Source organism: Triticum dicoccoides, chromosome 5B (assembly GCF_002162155.2).
Source record: "Triticum dicoccoides isolate Atlit2015 ecotype Zavitan chromosome 5B, WEW_v2.0, whole genome shotgun sequence".
NCBI classification, from domain to species: Eukaryota; Viridiplantae; Streptophyta; class Magnoliopsida; order Poales; family Poaceae; genus Triticum; species Triticum dicoccoides.
This window is the reverse complement of record NC_041389.1, coordinates 585,531,305-585,550,737: the sequence shown is the minus strand read 5'-3', so window position 1 is coordinate 585,550,737 and position 19,433 is coordinate 585,531,305. Positions and strand designations below refer to the sequence as shown.

The window sequence follows — 19,433 nt, the reverse complement described above, 5'->3', positions numbered from 1 at the left end:
GGAGGAGGGGAGGGGGCGGCCGGAGGAGGAGGATGGAGGGGGCGGCCGGAGCAGGAGGAGGGAGGGGCGGTGGCAGGAGGGAGGCCGGAGGGAGGGGAGGAGGAAGGAGGAAGGAGGCGGGACGAAGGGAGTACCTCGATGGAGAGGAGCAGCGCGGCGGCGGCGGACGACGGAACCGGCGCGGGCGAGAGTGAGAGTGAGAGGGAGAGTGAGTGAGAGGGTCGGGCGTGTGTAGGATAAGGTAATTCAGTAGTAGCGCATTTTCCTAGTACGCGCTAGTGCTATGGGATGTAGCAGTAGCGCTGGCCAGAGATACTCGCTACTGCTAAGTGGGGCTAGCCATCTGCGCCCGGTACAAACATAGCAGCAGCGAGTTGTCATAGCACCGCTACTGCTAAAGTAGTAGCAGTAGCGTGGTTTATTTAAACGTGCTACTACTAATTAGCAGTAGCACCCATATTTGTCCAGCGCTACTGCTAAGATGCTGTGTATAAGGTTTTCCCTAGTAGTGACCCTCTGCCTTTGTAATCCCTCATTCATCTCCCATCCTCTCTGCCATCTTCCCTTCTTGCTCTTCGACCATTTCTCCTTCTTCTAGCACATCCTCAGCCATGCAGTGCACCAGACCAACCTACCACTTTCCACCCACTGTGTCGGGAGGCTCTACCCTCCTGGCGTGTACGTTGAGCACACACTACGTGTGTGGGCGATATCAAGATGGAGGACCGCAAAGAACTTCACTGAGTTCTTCCTCGCATTCGGCTACCACCACCTCTCGCGGGGATCTCCAAGGATGTTCCGTGTCGAGGAGGTCATCCAAAACGGGGTGGTGGTTGCTCTCCTCGCCCACTTCACCAACACATTCGACGCCTTCTATCTCCTCGGCCGGGTGTTTTGGTGTGGTTGCTAGTTCATCGCTTTCACCACCGACAACATGTTCACGGAGTACACCAACATCTTCCCCATCGAGTCGCGCATGCACACTCTTTCGTACCCCATCGACAACGCCCAGGTGGAGCAGTGAAGGGCGCCCAGAGGAGGAGTGAGGTGGAGAAGGCGGCGTCTAGGGTTCTAAACCCTCTATCTATTTTTGTTTTTTGAGTCTATGTTATGTTAAGTTGTAATTGAACTATGTTGGAGATGCTATGGGCTTGTTGTCCGTTTTAGTAAGTTCTATTATTAAGTTTTCTATCTATTCTATTATGAAGTTCTTCCTAGTTTCAACTATGTGATCGTGATATGGGCTTGTTGGCCCTATCTACATATTTGTTGATTGTTTTCTTAGAGAGCTCGCTTTGTTAGTAACCACCTAGTGCATGCAGCCACAACGAACCCTTCTTTTTTTTACACAAGCCACAAATATGTAGCCACCTAGCTAGTGCATGCAGCCACAAAAATATAAAACATATTTGTTCAATTTATTTGTCGTAGAAAAACCGATGCAGATGCGAGTGGATCGAAAAGGCTGCAACTGATCATAAAAAACGATGCTCTAAATCAAGGAGACAAGCGTGCGAGAAGAGAGGAACCAGCGGCAGCGACCGTCGCTGCACCCGTAGCAGCTGGCGTGCACGAAAGTGGCTCGATCAGTGCATCGTGGCGGCATGCATTGGCGCATGCAGGCTCGGTCGGTGCATCGTGGTGGCGCGCATCGACGCATGCAGGTAGGCTTGCTGGGTGCATGCATAGCAGGCTTCTGCCGTGGCGATGCACGCAGGCGTTTAATGCAAGGGATGGCCCAACGAAACCACAGCCCAACGGTCGAACAACGACACCGCCCAACGCAGCTCCACTCGTCGGAGTTAACGGTCAAAGCACTGACCCAACAACAACGTTCGTTGTGACTTGTTCTGAGGGTTTCGGGCAAGGGAGTGGGGAAAACTGAGCAAAACTTAAGAGTGTGGAGATGAATGAGTAGAGCTAAGGAACCATGGGCACAGATGTAAAAAATCCTAATATATATTAGCCCCCCTTCAATCTCGTATCCATCAATTTCTATGCTAGGCTGAAGCTGCTATCACCCTTGCCCTCCAATACATAGTCCTATCAACATACAACTAACCCTATGGTGTGATCCACACACGCGCTCATATGATGGGCACCAAAGGACAGCAACATAACCATAAGAAAATTAAACTAATCATAGCAATTCACCAATCACCAATAGGACAACAAAAATCTACTCAAGCATCATAGGATGGCAACACATCATTGAATAATAATATGAAGCATAAAGCATCATGTTCAAGTAGAGCGTACAGCGGGTTGAGGAAGATGTTGGGGAAGATGACGGAGGTGTTGGTGTAGATCGCCGTCAGACGATGATTGCCCCGACGGCGTTCCAGCGCCACTGGGAGAGAGGGGGAGAGAGCACCCCTCCTTCTTCTTCCTTGACCTCCCCCCTAGATGGGAGGAGGGTTTCCCCTCTGGTCCTTGGCCTCCATGGTGGTGGAGGGGAGGGAGCCCCTCCGAGATTGGATCGCTCTCTCTGTTTCCTTCTGTTTCTGCGTTTTGTGTTTCTGGCCTTTCACCGTTTCTTAAATTCTCGGAGATTCGTAACTCCGATTGGGTTGAAATTTTAACACAATTTTTAGCCGGAAATTAGCTAACTTGCGGTGAAAGAAGGGCACCAACCGCCTCACGAGGTAGCCACAAGGGTCCAGGGCACTCCCTACCCCCTGGGGCACGCCCCTATGCCTTGTGGGCCCCTCGGGCATCGTCTCGCATTGATTCTTTTTCTCAAAAATCACATATATTCCAGAAAAATCTCCGTAAGATTTTATCGCGTTTGGACTTTGTTTGATATGGATTTTCTGCGCAACAAAAAACATGCAACAAACAGGAACTAGCACTGGGCACTCGATCGGTATGTTAGTCCCAAAAATAGTATAAAAAGTTGCCAAAAGTATATGAACTTTGTATAATATTAGCATGAAACAATAAAAATTTATAGATACGACGGAGACGTATCAAAAGGTCACATAGAAAATGCAAACCAAAGATCTCGAAGTCATACGGTTACAAGGCAGTGGAGCACCAATTCGCTGAGTAATACATAAAAAAAATCCACAAGTCACTAAATAACTAACAAGATGAAGTCGATTTTAAACACCATGTCACACGATACTAAACATACAACATGGCACACACTATCAGGTTCATCGTCGATTCCATACACCCCGACCATGTGCACAAAGTCGTATCTATCAGAGTTCAGCTTCGAGATCCTACACAGAAGAATCTAATTAATGTCATGCACTCTATTAATGAGTAAAACACATCCAAAATTAAATTTGGACATATTTGCTACCTCTAACAATTGGATGCATTTACGTCGATTGTGACGTGGCCCCTTGCAAAAGCCACATTTACCGTCTGATCTGGTATTCGTCATCTTTGCGTGTAGCCTTTTCTTTGGTGCACCTCGGCCTGGCACATGCACGGGATCCAGAACCTTATCCAAACCTTCATCATCAAGGTTTGCCGATTGCAGCATCAGCGGGCCAAACCTAATGTTGGTGCTGTGAGCGTTAGTTGATTCCTTGCTGTCAGCTTGTTCAATAGTTCATTCCTTGATATCATCTTGTGCATCCAAAACCATCTTTAGACGCTGATACGGCTCATCGGAGTGGCATATTCCTTGAAACATGTTGTGTACCTAAAATTCCGCAACTACGGTACCTCTGCAGGCTTGCCGAATAGTCATACATCTCTCGCTCTTTCTTGAAAGTGTTTATGTAAATTTTGCACTCATTGTCCACCTAGTGGGAACACAACACCTGGGTAGTCTTTCATCTTGTAAAATTACCAATGTGTAAAAATGTGAGAGCATGGTATGCCTGCGCATTCCACCTTATGGCAAGAACAACTGATTATGTGCAAAAGACCTTCCTGCTCCTCGTTGTGCACTTTGAACTTTTTATCCATTCTTTCCTTCTTAGACAGAACATAGGTGGTAACATCTGATGCGCCTAGTACCTCTGTGGTCATATATTGGTTGACAATATTTATGCTCTATAAAACCAATTTAAATACAGTAGGAGTGAAAACTTTTGTGGCATGTTTCTCAATAACTGAAGCATTTTCCTCTCTAAATGAAATCGACTTCAAGGCCTCGATGTCTTGGAGAGACTCGTTCAAGTGTCACGACGCAAGGCATCACTCATAGTGCTTTAGCATTTGAAACAACATCATTTTACCCTCAAGATGCGTATGTAACACAGAGTTCAAGCTCTCATTCTGCTGATTACTACTCAAACCTAGGAAACAACACCCTTCAAGATATGGAGAACACCACAACTTTCTCATCTGATACAGCTTGGACTCCTCACTGGTTACTTTATTCTGTTGTAAGAATTTTATCCATTTTCTCTCATACTCTTCAATGGAAGATTAATCATATATGAAATATTTGAGTTCCTCCTTTACCGCGTCATCATGCAGATGACATACAATGTTCTACTGAATGTTCCATATACACAACATGGGGTTTGAGTCAGGCCAGACCACCCTGATTGCACTCTGCATTGCAGGGTCCCCGTCTGTGATCACAGATATCGGATTCTTCTGTCCCATGGCATCAGAAAAGCTCCGCAACATCCACTTGTATTCATGGCTTGTTTCATGATAAATGATACCACATCCGAAAATAATAGTGTTGTGGTGGTGATTCAACCTAACAAACGACACAAATGGCATATTGTACTTATTGGTTCTGTATGTGCTATCAAAAACAATAACGTCTCTGAAAGCCTCGTAGTCAAGTTGGGATTGACTATCAGACCAGAACAGTCCCTTTAGACAGCCAAGTTCATCAAGCAAGTACTTGAAGAAAAAAATCTGGATCCTACTCTCGCTGCGCCATCATGTGACTGATCATCATTTGAGCATCACCGGTTGCGATTGATTCCTGCTTACTAGCATGGCAGAAATTGTAAATGTCCCTCCTCATGCATCCAACCTGATCATATCCACCGTATTGCATGCACAAAACATCTAAAATATGGTGTTCGCGGATCACACATTTTTTCATGTCTGCAATGTCTGCTTTCCGCTCATCGCTAATTCTTCTGCGTGAACATAAAAGACACGAAAGGTCCCGTGGGGCTAGAGGATGGTTGTGTTCATCGATTAAATCCTTCACAAACCATCGACCTATTTACTCCTATCTTGCAATGACCAATTTAGCTTTACACCTAACACGAGTTATATTACGTGGCCTCCTCTTTCTATCTTCCATCTTCCTCTGCATGCGCTTCTCTTCACCCCTTCACGACTGCAAGCAATTTTCCTCAAAATTATATGATTGTTGGATCCATCCCACTCAATATAGCTTCTCCGCACACTTAAACCTTTCTAAAGAGCATATTTGTTATAGAATCTATAATCTTCATCCTCACTATGAAATATCCTGTTAGCAATATGATAGTGCTCAAACATACACCCATCACTTATATCCGCCATATCTTCCTGCATATAACATACAAAATGCACAGTTGTTGTTTATCCATGTTGTAGATGAAAAATAGCTCACACGCAAAAACAAGTGCATGAAAAGGCAGTATGAAATCTTGTGTGGAATATTGAACTTTGGTCATTGTACATGTGAGGCCAACCGAGCATCAACGTTGAAAAACTACTAAACTAAGCATCGATGACGAAAAAACCTAAATTATTTTGCATGCACTACGGAAACCTAAATTGATGATGACAAAACTAAGTAGGAAGAGGAGGCTACGAATCTGAGTCAAGTCAATTCATACCTTAGGATGGCAGACGGGAAGAGACGGGATTGGTCGGCATCAAGTTCCTCCAGATTAATAGTGTCGCCACCGATTCCGCCGGTGCGGATGTGGTGCCTTATTCTTCTTCTTGTTGCCGGTCACGTCGAGGACAGTGAAGGAGAGGAGGACGAGGACGAGGACGGTGAATTGATTCCTCTCGCCATGCACGACGGGGACAGTGAAGGGGGCGAGGACAAGGTCTTGACCTCGACCTGGATCGATTAGACATGGTTCTGGTCGTGCAGGTGATCGGTAGAAAAAAATATTTCATCCTGGATCGTTATGCCCTTCTTGGATTAACAAATTAAATCTAATTATTTTAATCTAATTATTTTTAATCCTCTGAAATCGGACGGCTAACAAAAATTAGAGGGGCCGGTGCTCGGCAGCACTCTGAGTACTGCCCCAATCACTGTAAAAGAGCTCATGTATACATGTGTGCACTGTGCAGTTTTTCTGGGACACAGAAGGAAAGCTAAGTGGAGTACTTATTAGATTGGCACCCGTGAGAAAAGTACTCCCTCCGTCCCATGATGTAAGACGTTTTTTTTGACACTACAGTATTATCATAATCGTCTTACATTATTGAACGGATGGAGTAGTTAGCTTGGTGTCAAGCATGCCAGAGCTTTTGTACTCAGGACGTACGTCTATCAGACAAACTTGCAGTGGATACAAATTTTCGGGTGACTCGCATTTGATTCTCCACGGGAGAAGTTTTCTTCCATCCATTATCTAAACAAAATTCTCCATGGGTGAGCATGCACTAGCAGTATCAACCTCTCATGTTTCTGCACGTGTGTTGAGGGCGAGGATAGCGAAAGCAACATACGACGAAGCCGACGGGCCCGGCCATGGCCTCGTCTCGTCGATCGGGTCGAAAACTGAAGCCGGTGCGCAAAGAAACAAATAAAAAAACTCAAAAGAACAAGTGCAAGATCATTCTGACGGAAGAGGAAAGAACTTTCAAGCAGATCGATCGAATGTGCACTGCACCAGTCGGTATATTATTACACCTCGAAAGGATTTGGGCCAAGAACAGCTGCTCGGTCGTTGGGTAGATCAAGATCCTCATGTGAAGATTAATTGATCTTTAACCTCGTATATAGTACTCCATCAAACACTTGTGTGTATTTTCCGGAATAGATTCAAAACAAAATATGTACTACATATCACATGCATATAGGCATAGCTAGCTAGCTTGTGGCGTGGAAGACGTATGTCCGAAGCATCACCTCGTCGCAAGAAGCAGACATCAACTCAGGCGGACGGCACCGAGGTGCGGTGGTGCCCGGACTCTGACGCCACCGTGGCCGGGGCTGTCTGCCGCGACGAGGACGATGAGGTTGCCAGCTGCTTCTCGCATGCGGTGCGCCTAAGCATCTGGCATATGCCCTCGGCCACGCGCTCCGCGGGGCCGCCGCGCCTGAAGATGCGGCATGTTGGGTAAACTTCAAGTTCAGGTTTAGGGTTTTAGGTGTCGATTTTTTCAGTTTCGTCAATAGTTTCTTTTTCGTCATATAACCCGAGCTGCGACTCGGTTTAGTTAGAGGTTTTAGCGGCGCCCTGACCCGATCGTGGGATGGCACGAGTGCACGGTCAAGGTGCCATGGCGGCCGAAGCACGAGGGACGCTGGGATGGCGGTGTCCACTACTTGCACGAGCTCCGCGTTTCCGTTGTGGTTTTCAGTTGCAAACTCTAAATAAAGAGAAGAAGCAGAAAAGCTGCAAGTAGTTCGCACCGCAAAAGGTCTCTCCCTCTCTCGCACCCACTTTCGTATTCATCTCTGGTGATCGCCGGAGCCAGTGGCGCCGAGGTCTGCCTGACAATTGGCATCAGAGCTGGTTCGCTCGGTCACGTGTGGAGATGGCAGGACCTGACAGCCCCGGGAAGAGTGTGGTGGATTCAGGGAACAATGGCGGTGGCGCCATGGTCGTACACCAGCGCGTCGTTCGCGACACCTGCGGGGCCTTGCCCATGCTGATGCGCACAAACTACGCCGACTGGGCCCTCCTGATGCAAGTCATGCTGGAGGTGCGCCAGCTCTGGGTCGCCGTCAAAGACGGGAACACAGAGCGAGAAACAGATCGCACGGCAATGGAGTGCCTGCTGCGATCGGTGCCGCCGGAGATGGTGTCCACGCTTGCCGTCAAGGCCACGGCGAACGACGCCTGGGGCACGATCAAAACGATGCGGCTGGGTGTGGCGGGCGTCCGTGAGGCCAAGGCGACGTCTCTGCGTCGCTAGTACAAGGCGATCAAATTCAACGAGGCGAGAGCATTGACGATTTCGGTATGCGCCTATCCTCTCTAGTGACTCAGCTTGAGCTGCTTGGTGACAAGATCGGCGAGCCCGCCGTCGTCCGCAAATTTTTCTCGATCGTCCCCAAGGCCTACTCGTAGATGGCGTGTGCGATCGAGACACTGGTCGACCTCAACACTCTGGCGCTCGAGGAGCTCATCGGGCGACTGAAGGCCGCCGGGGAAAGGTACGAGCTGGACGCCGCTCCCACCGGCGATGATGGCAGTGGAAAACTTCTTCTCACGGAGGAGGAGTGGTTCGCGCGCCTGAAACTGCGGGAAGGAGATGGATCGTCCGGCAGCAACGGCCGTGGCTGTGGGCGCGGCAGAGGGTGCGGCCGTCACCAGAACGCCGGCCGCGGCACCAGCAGCGGGGAAAAGTCTAAGGATATCTGCGCTACTGCAAACAGGCGGGGCACTGGGCACGCGAGTGCAAGGCCTGGCCCAAGGAGCAGGCAAAGCTCGTCCAGGTCGGCGGCGAGGATGAGGAGCAGAGCTTGTTGATGGTGCAAACCTGCGGGCTATTCGACCTCAACTCTGACGCCGTGGACGCCATGCCAGTACACCTCATCGAGGACGCTGTTCAGGTTCACCTCGGGCATGAGGGGAGCGGCGGCGCTAGGAACGGCGTGTGGTATCTGGACACGGGCGCGTCCAACCACATGACCGGCGATCGCGCAGTCTTCGCCGAGCTCAACACGGCCGTCAGCGGCACCGTCAAATTTGGCGACGGCTCCGTCGTCAACATCTGCGGTAGGGGAACCATTTTGCTGGCATGCAAGACCGGCGAGCACCGCTCGATCACCGGGGTGTACTACATCCCGCCGCCGCGCTCCCACAGAATCAGCCTGGGCCAGCTCGATGAGAGAGGCTGCGCTGTGCGTGATCGGGAGCATCGTCTTCTCGCCAAGCTACAGGGAGCACCGAATCGTCTGTATTATGTTGCCTTATGAATCGTGCAGCCAGTGTGACTTGCAACGCACAGCGATGGCGACACGGCGTGGACCTGGCACGCGCGCTACGGGCATCTCAACTTCGACGCCCTGCGTAAGCTGGCGCGCCAGGAAATGGTGCACGGCATGCCCGTGCTCGAGCAGGTGGACTAGCTGTGCGACGCATGCCTGGCCTGCAAGCAGCGGCGCTCGTCCTTCGCACAACGTGCCAAGCACTGAGCACAGGAGCGGCTGGAGCTTGTGCACGGCGACCTTTGCGGCCCAATCTCGCCGGCAACACCGAGCGGGAAGAAATACTTCCTCCTGCTGGTGGACGACGCCACAAGGTTCATGTGGCTTGTGCTGCTCGCATCGAAGGACGAGGCCGCATTATCGATAAAGCGCGTGCATGCCCATGCGGAGTCAGAGTCAGGGCGGAAGCTGAAGATGCTGGGACGGACTGCGGCGGAGAGTTCACATCCGGCTCATTCACGGCATACTACGCCGAGTAGGTGTTAGCCGCCACCTCATCGCCTCGTACTCGCCACAGCAGAACGGTGTGGTGGAGCACCGAAATGGCATAGTGGTGGGCATGGCCCGGAGTCTACTGAAGGCCAAGCGCGTCCCCAGCGAGTTCTGGGGCGAAGCGGTCACGACATCGGTGTTTCTGCTGAACCGCGCGCCCACCAATAGCCTGGACGGCATGACACCATTCGAGGCGTGGCATGGACGCAAGCCGAATGTGCATTTCCTGCGCACCTTTGGTTGTTTCGTGCATGTGAAGGGCACGCGCCCTGGACTGAAGAAGCTCGACGATCGCAGTCGGCCGATGATCTTCGCCGGCTATGAGCACGGTACAAAGGGCTACAGGGCCTATGATCCAGCTACTGGGCGCGTGCACATCACGTGCGACGCCGTGTTCGACGAAGGGGCACACTAGGACTAGGCAAATGAAGATGGCGCCGTAAACACGTTCAGTGGCGCCGACACGTTCATGGTCGAACACTTTGTGAGGAGAGCTCCAGGGGCGACAGATGTGGGGGGTGCGGCCACCTCGCCTCCGCCCACGCCACTTGTGTCTTCAGCGTCGTTGTCTGCAGCACCGTCAACTCCAGCGCCATCCACTCCAGCGTCTGCCAGCCCAGGAGGGGTGGAACTCGTGTCTCCACCGACGCCATTCAACAACAATGTTCTCGATGCGGTAGACGATGCAAAGCGCGAGCACCGATTCCGCACCTTATAGAACATGCTGGATTTCGGCCCGGCATATGATCCTGATGAGGAGCTCCATCTTCTGGTAGTTGAGGAGCCCGGCTCATTTACTGAGGCAGAACAAGAAGCGAGCTGGCAGGGAGCCATGATCGAAGAACTGAGCTCGATCGAGGACAATCAAACATGGCAACTCACGTCGCTCCCTCCAGGGCACCGTGCCATAGGCCTGAAGTGGGTCTACAAGGTAAAGAAGGACGCACGCTGGGATGTGCTCAAGCACAAGGCTCGGCTCATGGCGAAGGGCTATGTACAGCAGCACGGCATCGACTACGACGAGGTGTTCACCCCAGTGGCGCGTCTCGTGTCAGTACGGGTGCTGCTAGCGCTCGCGACGAACACGGGCTGGGCCGTTCATCACATGGACGTCAAATTGGCATTCCTGCACGGCGAACTTCAGGAGGAAGTCTATGTGCAGCAACCGCCAGGGTTTGTCGTTGCCGGCAAGAAGCACCTCGTCCTACACCTGAACAAGGCTCTATACGTTCTGAAGCAAACTCCCAGGGCGTGGAACACCAAGCTGGACACCTGTTTGAGCAAGCTGGGGTTCACGCGCTGCCCGTCAGAGCACACGGTGTACGCGCGGGGCACGACGACCACACGCCTCATCGTGGGCGTGTACATGGATGACCTGGTGATCATTGTATCAGACGCAGCGGAGATCACCAAGTTCAAAGGAGAGATGCAGAAGCTGTTCAAGATGTCTGATCTAGGCCTGCTGAGTTTCTATCTTGGAATTGAAGTGAAGCGGAGGGAGGATGGCATTGTCATTACACAGAGCGCGTATGCATGGAAACTCCTGGAGAAGAGTGGCATGGCTGGCTGCAAACCCTATCACACCCCCATGGAGCCCCATTTCAAGCTATCAAAAGAGAGCACAGTGCCACCAGTGGACGCAACCGGAGTACTGCAGCGTCGTTGGCAACCTGCGCTACCTGGTGCACACACGCCCTGACCTGACCTTCTCGGCCGGGTACGTTTCACGTTTCATGGAGGCACCAACTGAAGAGCACCGGACCGCCGTCAAGCATATTTTGAGGTACATCGCCGGCACTCTGCATCTGGGCAACAAGTACGGTAGAGGAGATGGTGAGCCTGAACTCATCGGGTACAGCGACAGTGACCTAGGCGGCGACGTGGACACGCGCAAGAGCACCTTCGGCACCCTGTTCTTGCTCGGAGGAGGGGTGATAACCTGGTAGTCGTAGAAGCAGAAGATTGTGGCACTCTCCAACTGTGAATCAGAGTACGCCGCAGCAACAACAATGGCTTGCCAAAGAATCTGGCTCGCGCGCTTGCTCGGTGAGTTCAGAGAAGTTGAAGAAAAGGCAGTAAGACTCAAGGTCGACAACAAATCCGCAATTTCTCTTGCAAAGAATCCTGTGATGCACGACAGATAGAAGAACATCGAGCTCAGGTACCATTTCATCAGAGATTGCATGGAGGCGAAGAAGATTGAACTCGAGTATGTTGCAACAGAGGTTCAGCTTGCAGACATGCTCACCAAGCCCCTCGGCCGTGTTCGACTGCAGCAGCTACGCACAAGCATCGGCATGATCGAGGAGACTCCCTGAACGATTAGTTTAGGGGGTGATTGTTGGGTAAACTTCACGTTCATGTTTAGGGTTTTAGGTGTCGATTTTTTCAGTTTCGTCAGTAGTTTCTTTTTCGTGAGATAACCTGAGCTGCGACTCGGTTTAGTTAGAAGTTTTACCTGTGCCCTGACCCGATCATGGGATGGCACAAGTGCACGATCAAGGCGCCATGGCGGTGTCCACAAGTGCACGATCAGGGACGCTAGGATGGCGGTGTCCACTACTCGCACGAGCTCCGCGTTTCCGTTGTGGTTTTCAGTTGCAAACTCTGAATAAAGAGAAGAAGCAGAAAATTTGCAAGTAGTTGGTAGCGCAAAAGGTCTCTCTCTCTCGCACCCACTTTCGTTTTCATCTCCGGTGATCGCCGGAGCCAGTGGCGTCGAGGTCTGCTTGACACGGCAGAACGCCATGTCCGCCCGCACGGCCTCCTCCACGCCCATGGACTCGATGCGCTTGCTGCGGCCTGCATCATACTTGATGGACTTGGAGCACAACCCGCACAGCCACCAGCCCCCAAAGTAAGCCCTCACGCCGCCGATATACTCGCCGGTGCACTCCTCCTCCGGGCCGCAGCACTCGCAGCTCACCACCACCGCCGGCTCCACCACCTCCATCTCTAACTTTGAAAGTTGGATTATTACCTAGAAAACCACGGTGGGCTCTGCTTTGTCCTTTGTGTGGTGTGTGTAGACAATTTTTTTTTGAAAGACGGCAGGAGAGCTGTTGTGATTTCATTAAGCAGAAGTAAGGCCGATGGCCAAGTACAACGATAGGTCAGTGACCCGAGGTTACAGAATCAAAAAACCTGGAGACAGCAGTTACCGGCTTTGCTAGGCAACTAAATAGGATTACCATCTAATATTTCAGCCTGGGTCAAACGGGATTGGGCAACCTGCTAGTTTCCATATTGCAGCTTCATCTCGGATTCGGTTTATGATCGTCAGCACTAGTTGTTCCTTTTTGTTGAAGATTCTTCTGTTGCGTTCTAGCCAAATTTCCCAACAGGTTAAAGTTGCTAGCGCCTTCACACCTTTTGCTCGAGTTGCATCGGTGCATTGGTTATTAAGTCCCTGTAGCCACTCGACGAAAGTAGCTTCCATGCTCCATGTCGAGGGCAACAATGATCGTTGTCCTGCCATTGTGGCAATGGCCTCCCACACCTTTCGAGACCAAGAACATTCAGAAAGAAGGTGCACGGCTGTTTCTAGACAACGCATGCATAATGGACAAAAATAATTATTCTCCCATCCTCTCCTTAGAAGCACATCCGCAGTGAGGATTTTGTGTTGCATGGCCATCCAGAGGAAAAGCTTGCATTTGGCAGGAGCCCAACTTCGCCATACTGTGCTGTAGATATCGGATTTGACCATCCCCTCGAACTGGAAGTGGTAGGCTGAGCTGGATGTGTATAAGCCATCGTTGGTCAGCTTCCAGGTGATAGAGTCACTAACAGAGGGGTTTAGCACGATTTGCTCCAATAATGCAGATAGCTGAATGAGTTCTTCAGTCATCTCATCTTGCCATTGTCGCTCGAGATCATGCGGCCAATTATCCCATAAATGAGCATCGCAGACAGTTCTTCCTTTCCGTGAAGAGGCAGCAAACAATGCTGGCGCAACATCCCGTGGCGCCATGCCGTCCAGCCACGCATCTTTCTAGAACAGCGCAGTCTTGCCATCACCGATGGTAACTCGCGTGGCGCTTGCAAAGACAGCGAAGTCCTCATCATCGCAAGGGCCATATGCGCCAATGATTGGAATTTTTGATGTGGTCCATCTGATCCAAATCCATCTCAACCTAAGAGCCCGTGCAAATTTTTCCATGTCCTGCAGGCCAAGCCCACCTAGCTGCTTTGGTCGGCATACCACATCCCATCTGACTCTGCAGTTCCCTCCATTGCACTTATCCTTCGCGTTCCAGAACCAAGCCCGTGTGCGCTGATCGAGCCATTTGAGCAGCCATTTTGGGGGTTTCTGAGATGATAGCATATGCACTGGGAGGGGTTGTAGGACGGCCTTTGCGAGAAGTAACCTATCTCCTTTTGACATGAGTTTTCCTTTCCAACCGGCCATCCTTGTGTCAACTTTTGACATGAAATTGAGATAGTGGATCTTCTGAAGCTTCTTGATGGAGAGTATCATCCCAAGATAGGTGCAAGGAAACGTGCAGTGGGTACTCCTAGTGGAGACAACACCTCCTGTAGGTCCAAGTTGTCACACCGTATTGGCAATGCGACACTCTTCGCATAATTGGTCTTTAGGCCAGTTACTTTCTAGAAGGTTTCTAAGATGTAGCCCACCATCCTCATGTCGTCTTGTATTGGGTTTACAAAGAGGGCCAAGTCATCCGCATAAAGTGATGTTCTCATTGTGGCCGCTCGGCCGCGAAGCTTAGGGAGCATGCCTTGCTCTTTTGCCATGTCAAAAATTCTGTGCAAAGGCTCCATGGCGATGATAAATAGGAACGGTGAGAGTGGGTCGCCTTGCCTGAACCCGCACTTGTGCCAGATTCGTTCCGTTGGCACACCATTAACCAAGACCATCAATGAGGAGGAGGAGAGGATTAGGGCAATCCATTCACACCAACGAGCCCCAAAACCCATAGCTCTCATGATGTCCAGAATGCACGGCCAGGACACCGAGTCAAAAGCCTTTGCCAAGTCAAGTTTGAGCAATACTGAGGGCACATGTGCTCGGTGAAAGTGTTGCGCTAGGTGTGGTACATAGATGAAGTTTTCTTGTATGCAGCGCCCGCTGATGAACGCGCTTTGGTATTTAGAAATTAGTGCAGGCAGCCTTGGGGACAATCTCCTAGAAAGAACTTTCATGATGACCTTCATAAGGCTGTGTATTAGACTGATTGGGCGGTAGTCTCCAATCCCCACCGGATCCTTTTTCTTTGGGATCAGCACAATTAATGCATCGTTTATTTTGTGCAGTGATTGAGCATTAAGATTAAACAGCCTCTGAAAGACAAGGAGCAGATCCTCTTTAATGATATCCCAGCAAGTACGATAGAATGCACCCGAGAAGTCATCCGGGCGCTTTGTCAGTTGGCATGCCACAAATTTCGCTTGTGTGCAGACAGTGGTAGGTTCGTTTATATATCGTTTGGGAGGCCCAGGGCACCTTGGCTCTCGCCTCACATGGACAATGGACTCACGTACCCCGCTTACCGGCCGGCCAGGTGACACATCCACCAAGTACATGCCTTGTTGCCTATATTTTTGCCCGTTTACACTATGCTAGCTACTCCTATTTCCATCAGGTTCTACGTTTACCAGTGAACTACGTGTTCCTCGCCTGGTTTAATTTGCCCTCACGGGAAGAGAACAGAAGAAGAACATTTCGTCCAGCTCTTTTTGTCGTCCAATTTAATTTGTCTGAGGACTATGATCAAATCTCCGCGCGCTTTTGTCTTCAAATAGGCCATCTTAAATTGCTATTTCGTGACTTCGATGATACATATAATTGATCATGTGTGGATTGACATTGATCACTTCCAAGTCGGAGCTAATTGCGCGGAGGAATTCATCTCTGATCACAGGCAAAGATCGGCACCAGCTGGTTCCCTACGTACACCTTAATATCTCACTATATCGGCCGCTCTTTCCTTGCTTCTGCCAATGTGCAAGTGGAGCCTAACTAATGGCACATATGGATAAGCACGTTTTGCTGTTACTTAGTCAACTACTAGCAAATCTCACGCGGCGGCACGCCGCGCCCGTCTATAGGTTTGTACTACATACAATTGATAAGATAAACAGTGTAAGCTAGTGTAATCATATAAATTGATAGGTGGCAAAAAAATCATGACATAGTGCACCACTCAAATGCATGCATAGTGTATATGGGCCAACAAAAGTTGACCGTATGGGCTGTATCAGAATGTTAAATATTGAGTGGACAGAAACTTGAAGTAAAGTGGGATGTTTTCTTTTTGGTCCAGCCTAAATTGAAATAATTACTACGAATGAAAAATTACATAATAAATCGAGAATATAATTTAATTCATGGAAAAGAATTAAAACATAGCAAAACTTTTTAAACTTGATGTAAGTACAAATGACGAACAACTATTTGATACGCTGTATTCCTTGTAGTGACCATATATACTCCATTCTCATCCTCTATTTAAAAATAAAATTAATTAGTATCTATGCCTGTTGGAAAGGCAACTGAATAATTGCTAGCTAGATCCTTGGAAAATGCAAAAGAGAGCGATTTGTTTTCAGATTTTAAATCTTTGCTTGCTACACTCCACTGAGCAACTCTCCCCTAATCTCATATGGTGAACCTAAGATTTATTGTCAGACGCTTTTTTTTTCGTGTCTGATCCCTCTTCTATGTGGCACACTTTTGGCAAGTCTCCCACTTGTGGCGTTTAATGCATAGAGCATCTATGGCAGTATCACGGTAGTGCGAGGCGTCTTTGCTATATTTCTCATAGGTTCGCCTTATTAACACCGATGATCGAGCACTGGAAAACATATTATTACGCACCCCCCCCTCCGATGATCAATTCATAAATCAAAAAGATACATACACATATCAAAATCCACAAAAGAATTGGGCTAGGCACAAGTCTTTTTAATCATGATTGTAAATAAATTTCACATTACAAGGGGCGATGAACTTCTTCGTCAAGTCTCATCTACTTCTCCCTCGCTCGCTTTCTTGCATGTCTCTCATTTGTGCTATCTAGCGCATAGAGTAGGCGTGCTTGCTACTGATACAGCAAGCAGTCATCTCACGGAGCAGTACCTTTTCGGCACTGCTCGCAGATTCACCTCCTGAATACCAGGCTCGCGTGCTTTCCTGCACGCCTCCCACTTGTACCATCTAGGGCATAGCGCATCTAGGGCAGTACCATGGTAGTGTGAGGCGTGCTTGCTACCGATACAGCGAGCAGTCATCTCACGGACCAGTACCTTTTCGGCACTGCTCGCAGATTCGCCTCCTGAATACCAGGCTCGCATGCTTTCCTGCACGCCTCCCACTTGTACCATCTAGGGCATAGCGCATCTAGGGCAGTACCATGGTAGTGTGAGGCGTGCTCGCTACCGATAGAGCGAGCAGTCACCTCAGGGACCAGTACCATGTCGGCACTGATCGCAGATTCGTCTCCTGAACACCAGCGAGGGGTGCTGGTAAACTTCGTCCATCGTACACCGAATTCGGGCTATAAAAATAACCACATACTCTCCTCTTTTTTGTCCATCCCACAACGTACCTCATTCCTTTTCCTTAACTTTCACCTCTTTTCTTCATCCGGTGACAAAAGACCGAGAAGATGCCTCCAATGGAGGACGCGAGCTCAGAGTTGATCCTACTTCTCATAATTGGCTGCTAGCAGCATTACTTGGCTTCTCTATGCTTCTATCTGCAATGATTCTAGATGATCTCCATGACGCTGTTGCCCGAGCGGTGATTATTCGAGGCACTGGTGGCTCTGCCACTGGAGGGAAATATGCTTGATAGTGCTCTAACTGAAACTATGTAGGAGATACCATATTGTTGTCTTTCAATTTTTTTAGCCTTTCGCCACTGGAGACATATATTCTTGGTAGTGTTCTACTTGCGCTACCAAGGAGATATCATATTGTTCTCCTTCATTTATTTTTATTTTTATTTCTTATTTTCATGGTCTCATGTTGCTGATTTCATGGTTTTTCTTCTTTGTGCTTGTTGACCTAGTCACATGTTAAGGGTATCATGTAATATAGATATGTTGTTGTTTTCCTTGGCGATTATATACTTTTTTACAAAGAATGGCCGATAGATATCACACCGAGGTGAACCAATATTTATTTAGTACTCAGTGAATCGCTTGCATATGCGGCGGATTAGAAATTGGTGCTTCACAAGATCTCATCGATGCAAGGACAACATCTAAATTTGGCAGGCTTCAGGTTGTTAGCACCCTCTCTAACCGTTTAGCATAATCATCCAAGATGAAGTATTCCTTGAATGCCGAAGGTTGGTTTTCGTTGTGCACACGAGAAACCATAAGCTGTAAAATGATCAATAGAAAAGTTTACATATTAAGCTTATGTTCTGTGTGGATTTTTTTTATATTATTTAGAAACCAATATTGGGTTGCAATCATGTAGAAAGTAACTAAATATAGAAAGTTTACACTATTCATCTTAAACACGTAGGGAGCACCACCAACATTGATAATGTTATCAATATGAGCACCCAAGGATGTAAAACAGAACATTGAATTATATTGCCTAATCAACCGCATGAACCTATTAGAAATCACGTCTCCATTAAACCGTATCAATCTAACCAATGGAGAAGGCCAAAAACGGAACTTCGGCAAAGAAACCTTGCCACTACGGCAACAACCCATATAAACAGGTCTTCGGATAGTAGACGCCCGGTGATAAGTTGAGCCCTCACGAAACCAATAAAAATCCCCACACCACTGACATGTAAGATCCGAACTGCCATAATACGAACGGCCCCTCTGGACAGCTGCATCAATAACAACATATTTACTAAACCAATAATTTCACGCTACGTACAACTAAAATGCAAAAATAATTACACATCGCCATACTCTTGAGGAGATGAACCAAATCCTTCGGGATAGGGAGTCCCAGCACGCGAACTACACAAGAAAAAAAAATTACACTCCCCAATGAAAACAGCATGAACAACATTAAAATTAAGTAGAATAACAAATAAGAAGCACAAACCTTTACTCCTCCCAGACCGATATGATCGAATCAATTTCCTCTTGTGTCGAGCACGATCACTATCGGCAGCATGGACAACCGGCGTAGGCAGAACTTAAAAAGGAAAATGGAAAAGAAAAAATATGTGAATTAGTACAAATATTTTAATTTTGTAACATAATCACATGTACGTAACAACCAACCTGAGGGAACGGGTCGAAGAGAAGGACCCGCACATCGAAGCGGAACAACACGTGGATGAGTAACCACCGAAGTACGACGCAACCAATCAGAAAAATATGAAGCACCAGATGCAACGGTTGCCTCGTCAGCACCGGGAACAAATCCATCTGCAGATACAAAAATATCAGCACTTGAAACAAAACTATCGGCAGCTACAAAAATTTGGTACAACCAAGATAGAAAAAAAAACACAGATCAAATGACTCGATCGTATCCAAAACACACCCCACCGACGACAACGGACACACATGCATGCGCCATGCACGCAAACGCACAGACGAACCACGGGGTGCACGTAACAGCACCGAGCGTACATGCATGCACGATGCACGCAAACACACGGACGAACCACGGGGTGCACGTAACAGCACCGAGCGTACGTGCATGCGCCATGCATGCAAACGCGAGGGTACGCCACAGGGTGCACCTAACATGAAAACTGCACCACGCGAAACATCTGCAGAACTCACCAGGCCATGTTGAACACTGTCACCAGCTGGCCCAGTTCGGCCCAATAGAAGCACACCACCACTCGCTCTACTCCGCCGGCCCACAGCCCCTCCCCTCACCCGCGCGAAACAGCATCACCGTTTAGTCCCACCTTGGAAGCGGGAGGGCACGAGGA

General features: G+C 49.0%; 1 protein-coding gene across 1 annotated transcript; it reads right to left on the bottom strand.

The window, feature by feature from the left end:
- Positions 1-7,043: 7,043 nt before the first annotated feature.
- On the bottom strand, positions 7,044-12,494 carry LOC119310196. Its single transcript, XM_037586013.1, has 3 exons — positions 12,276-12,494; positions 11,813-11,820; positions 7,044-7,209 (listed from the first exon to the last, which is right to left on the bottom strand). The coding sequence occupies exons 1-3, from the start codon at positions 12,492-12,494 to the stop codon at positions 7,044-7,046; spliced, it is 393 nt and encodes a 130-aa protein (XP_037441910.1).
- Between the last annotated feature and the right edge of the window lie 6,939 nt (positions 12,495-19,433).

Excerpts from the sequence above, each read along its gene's own strand:
- LOC119310196 (XM_037586013.1), bottom strand. The coding sequence starts at position 12,494 with ATGGAGGTGGTGGAGCCGGCGGTGGTGGTGAGCTGCGAGTGCTGCGGC.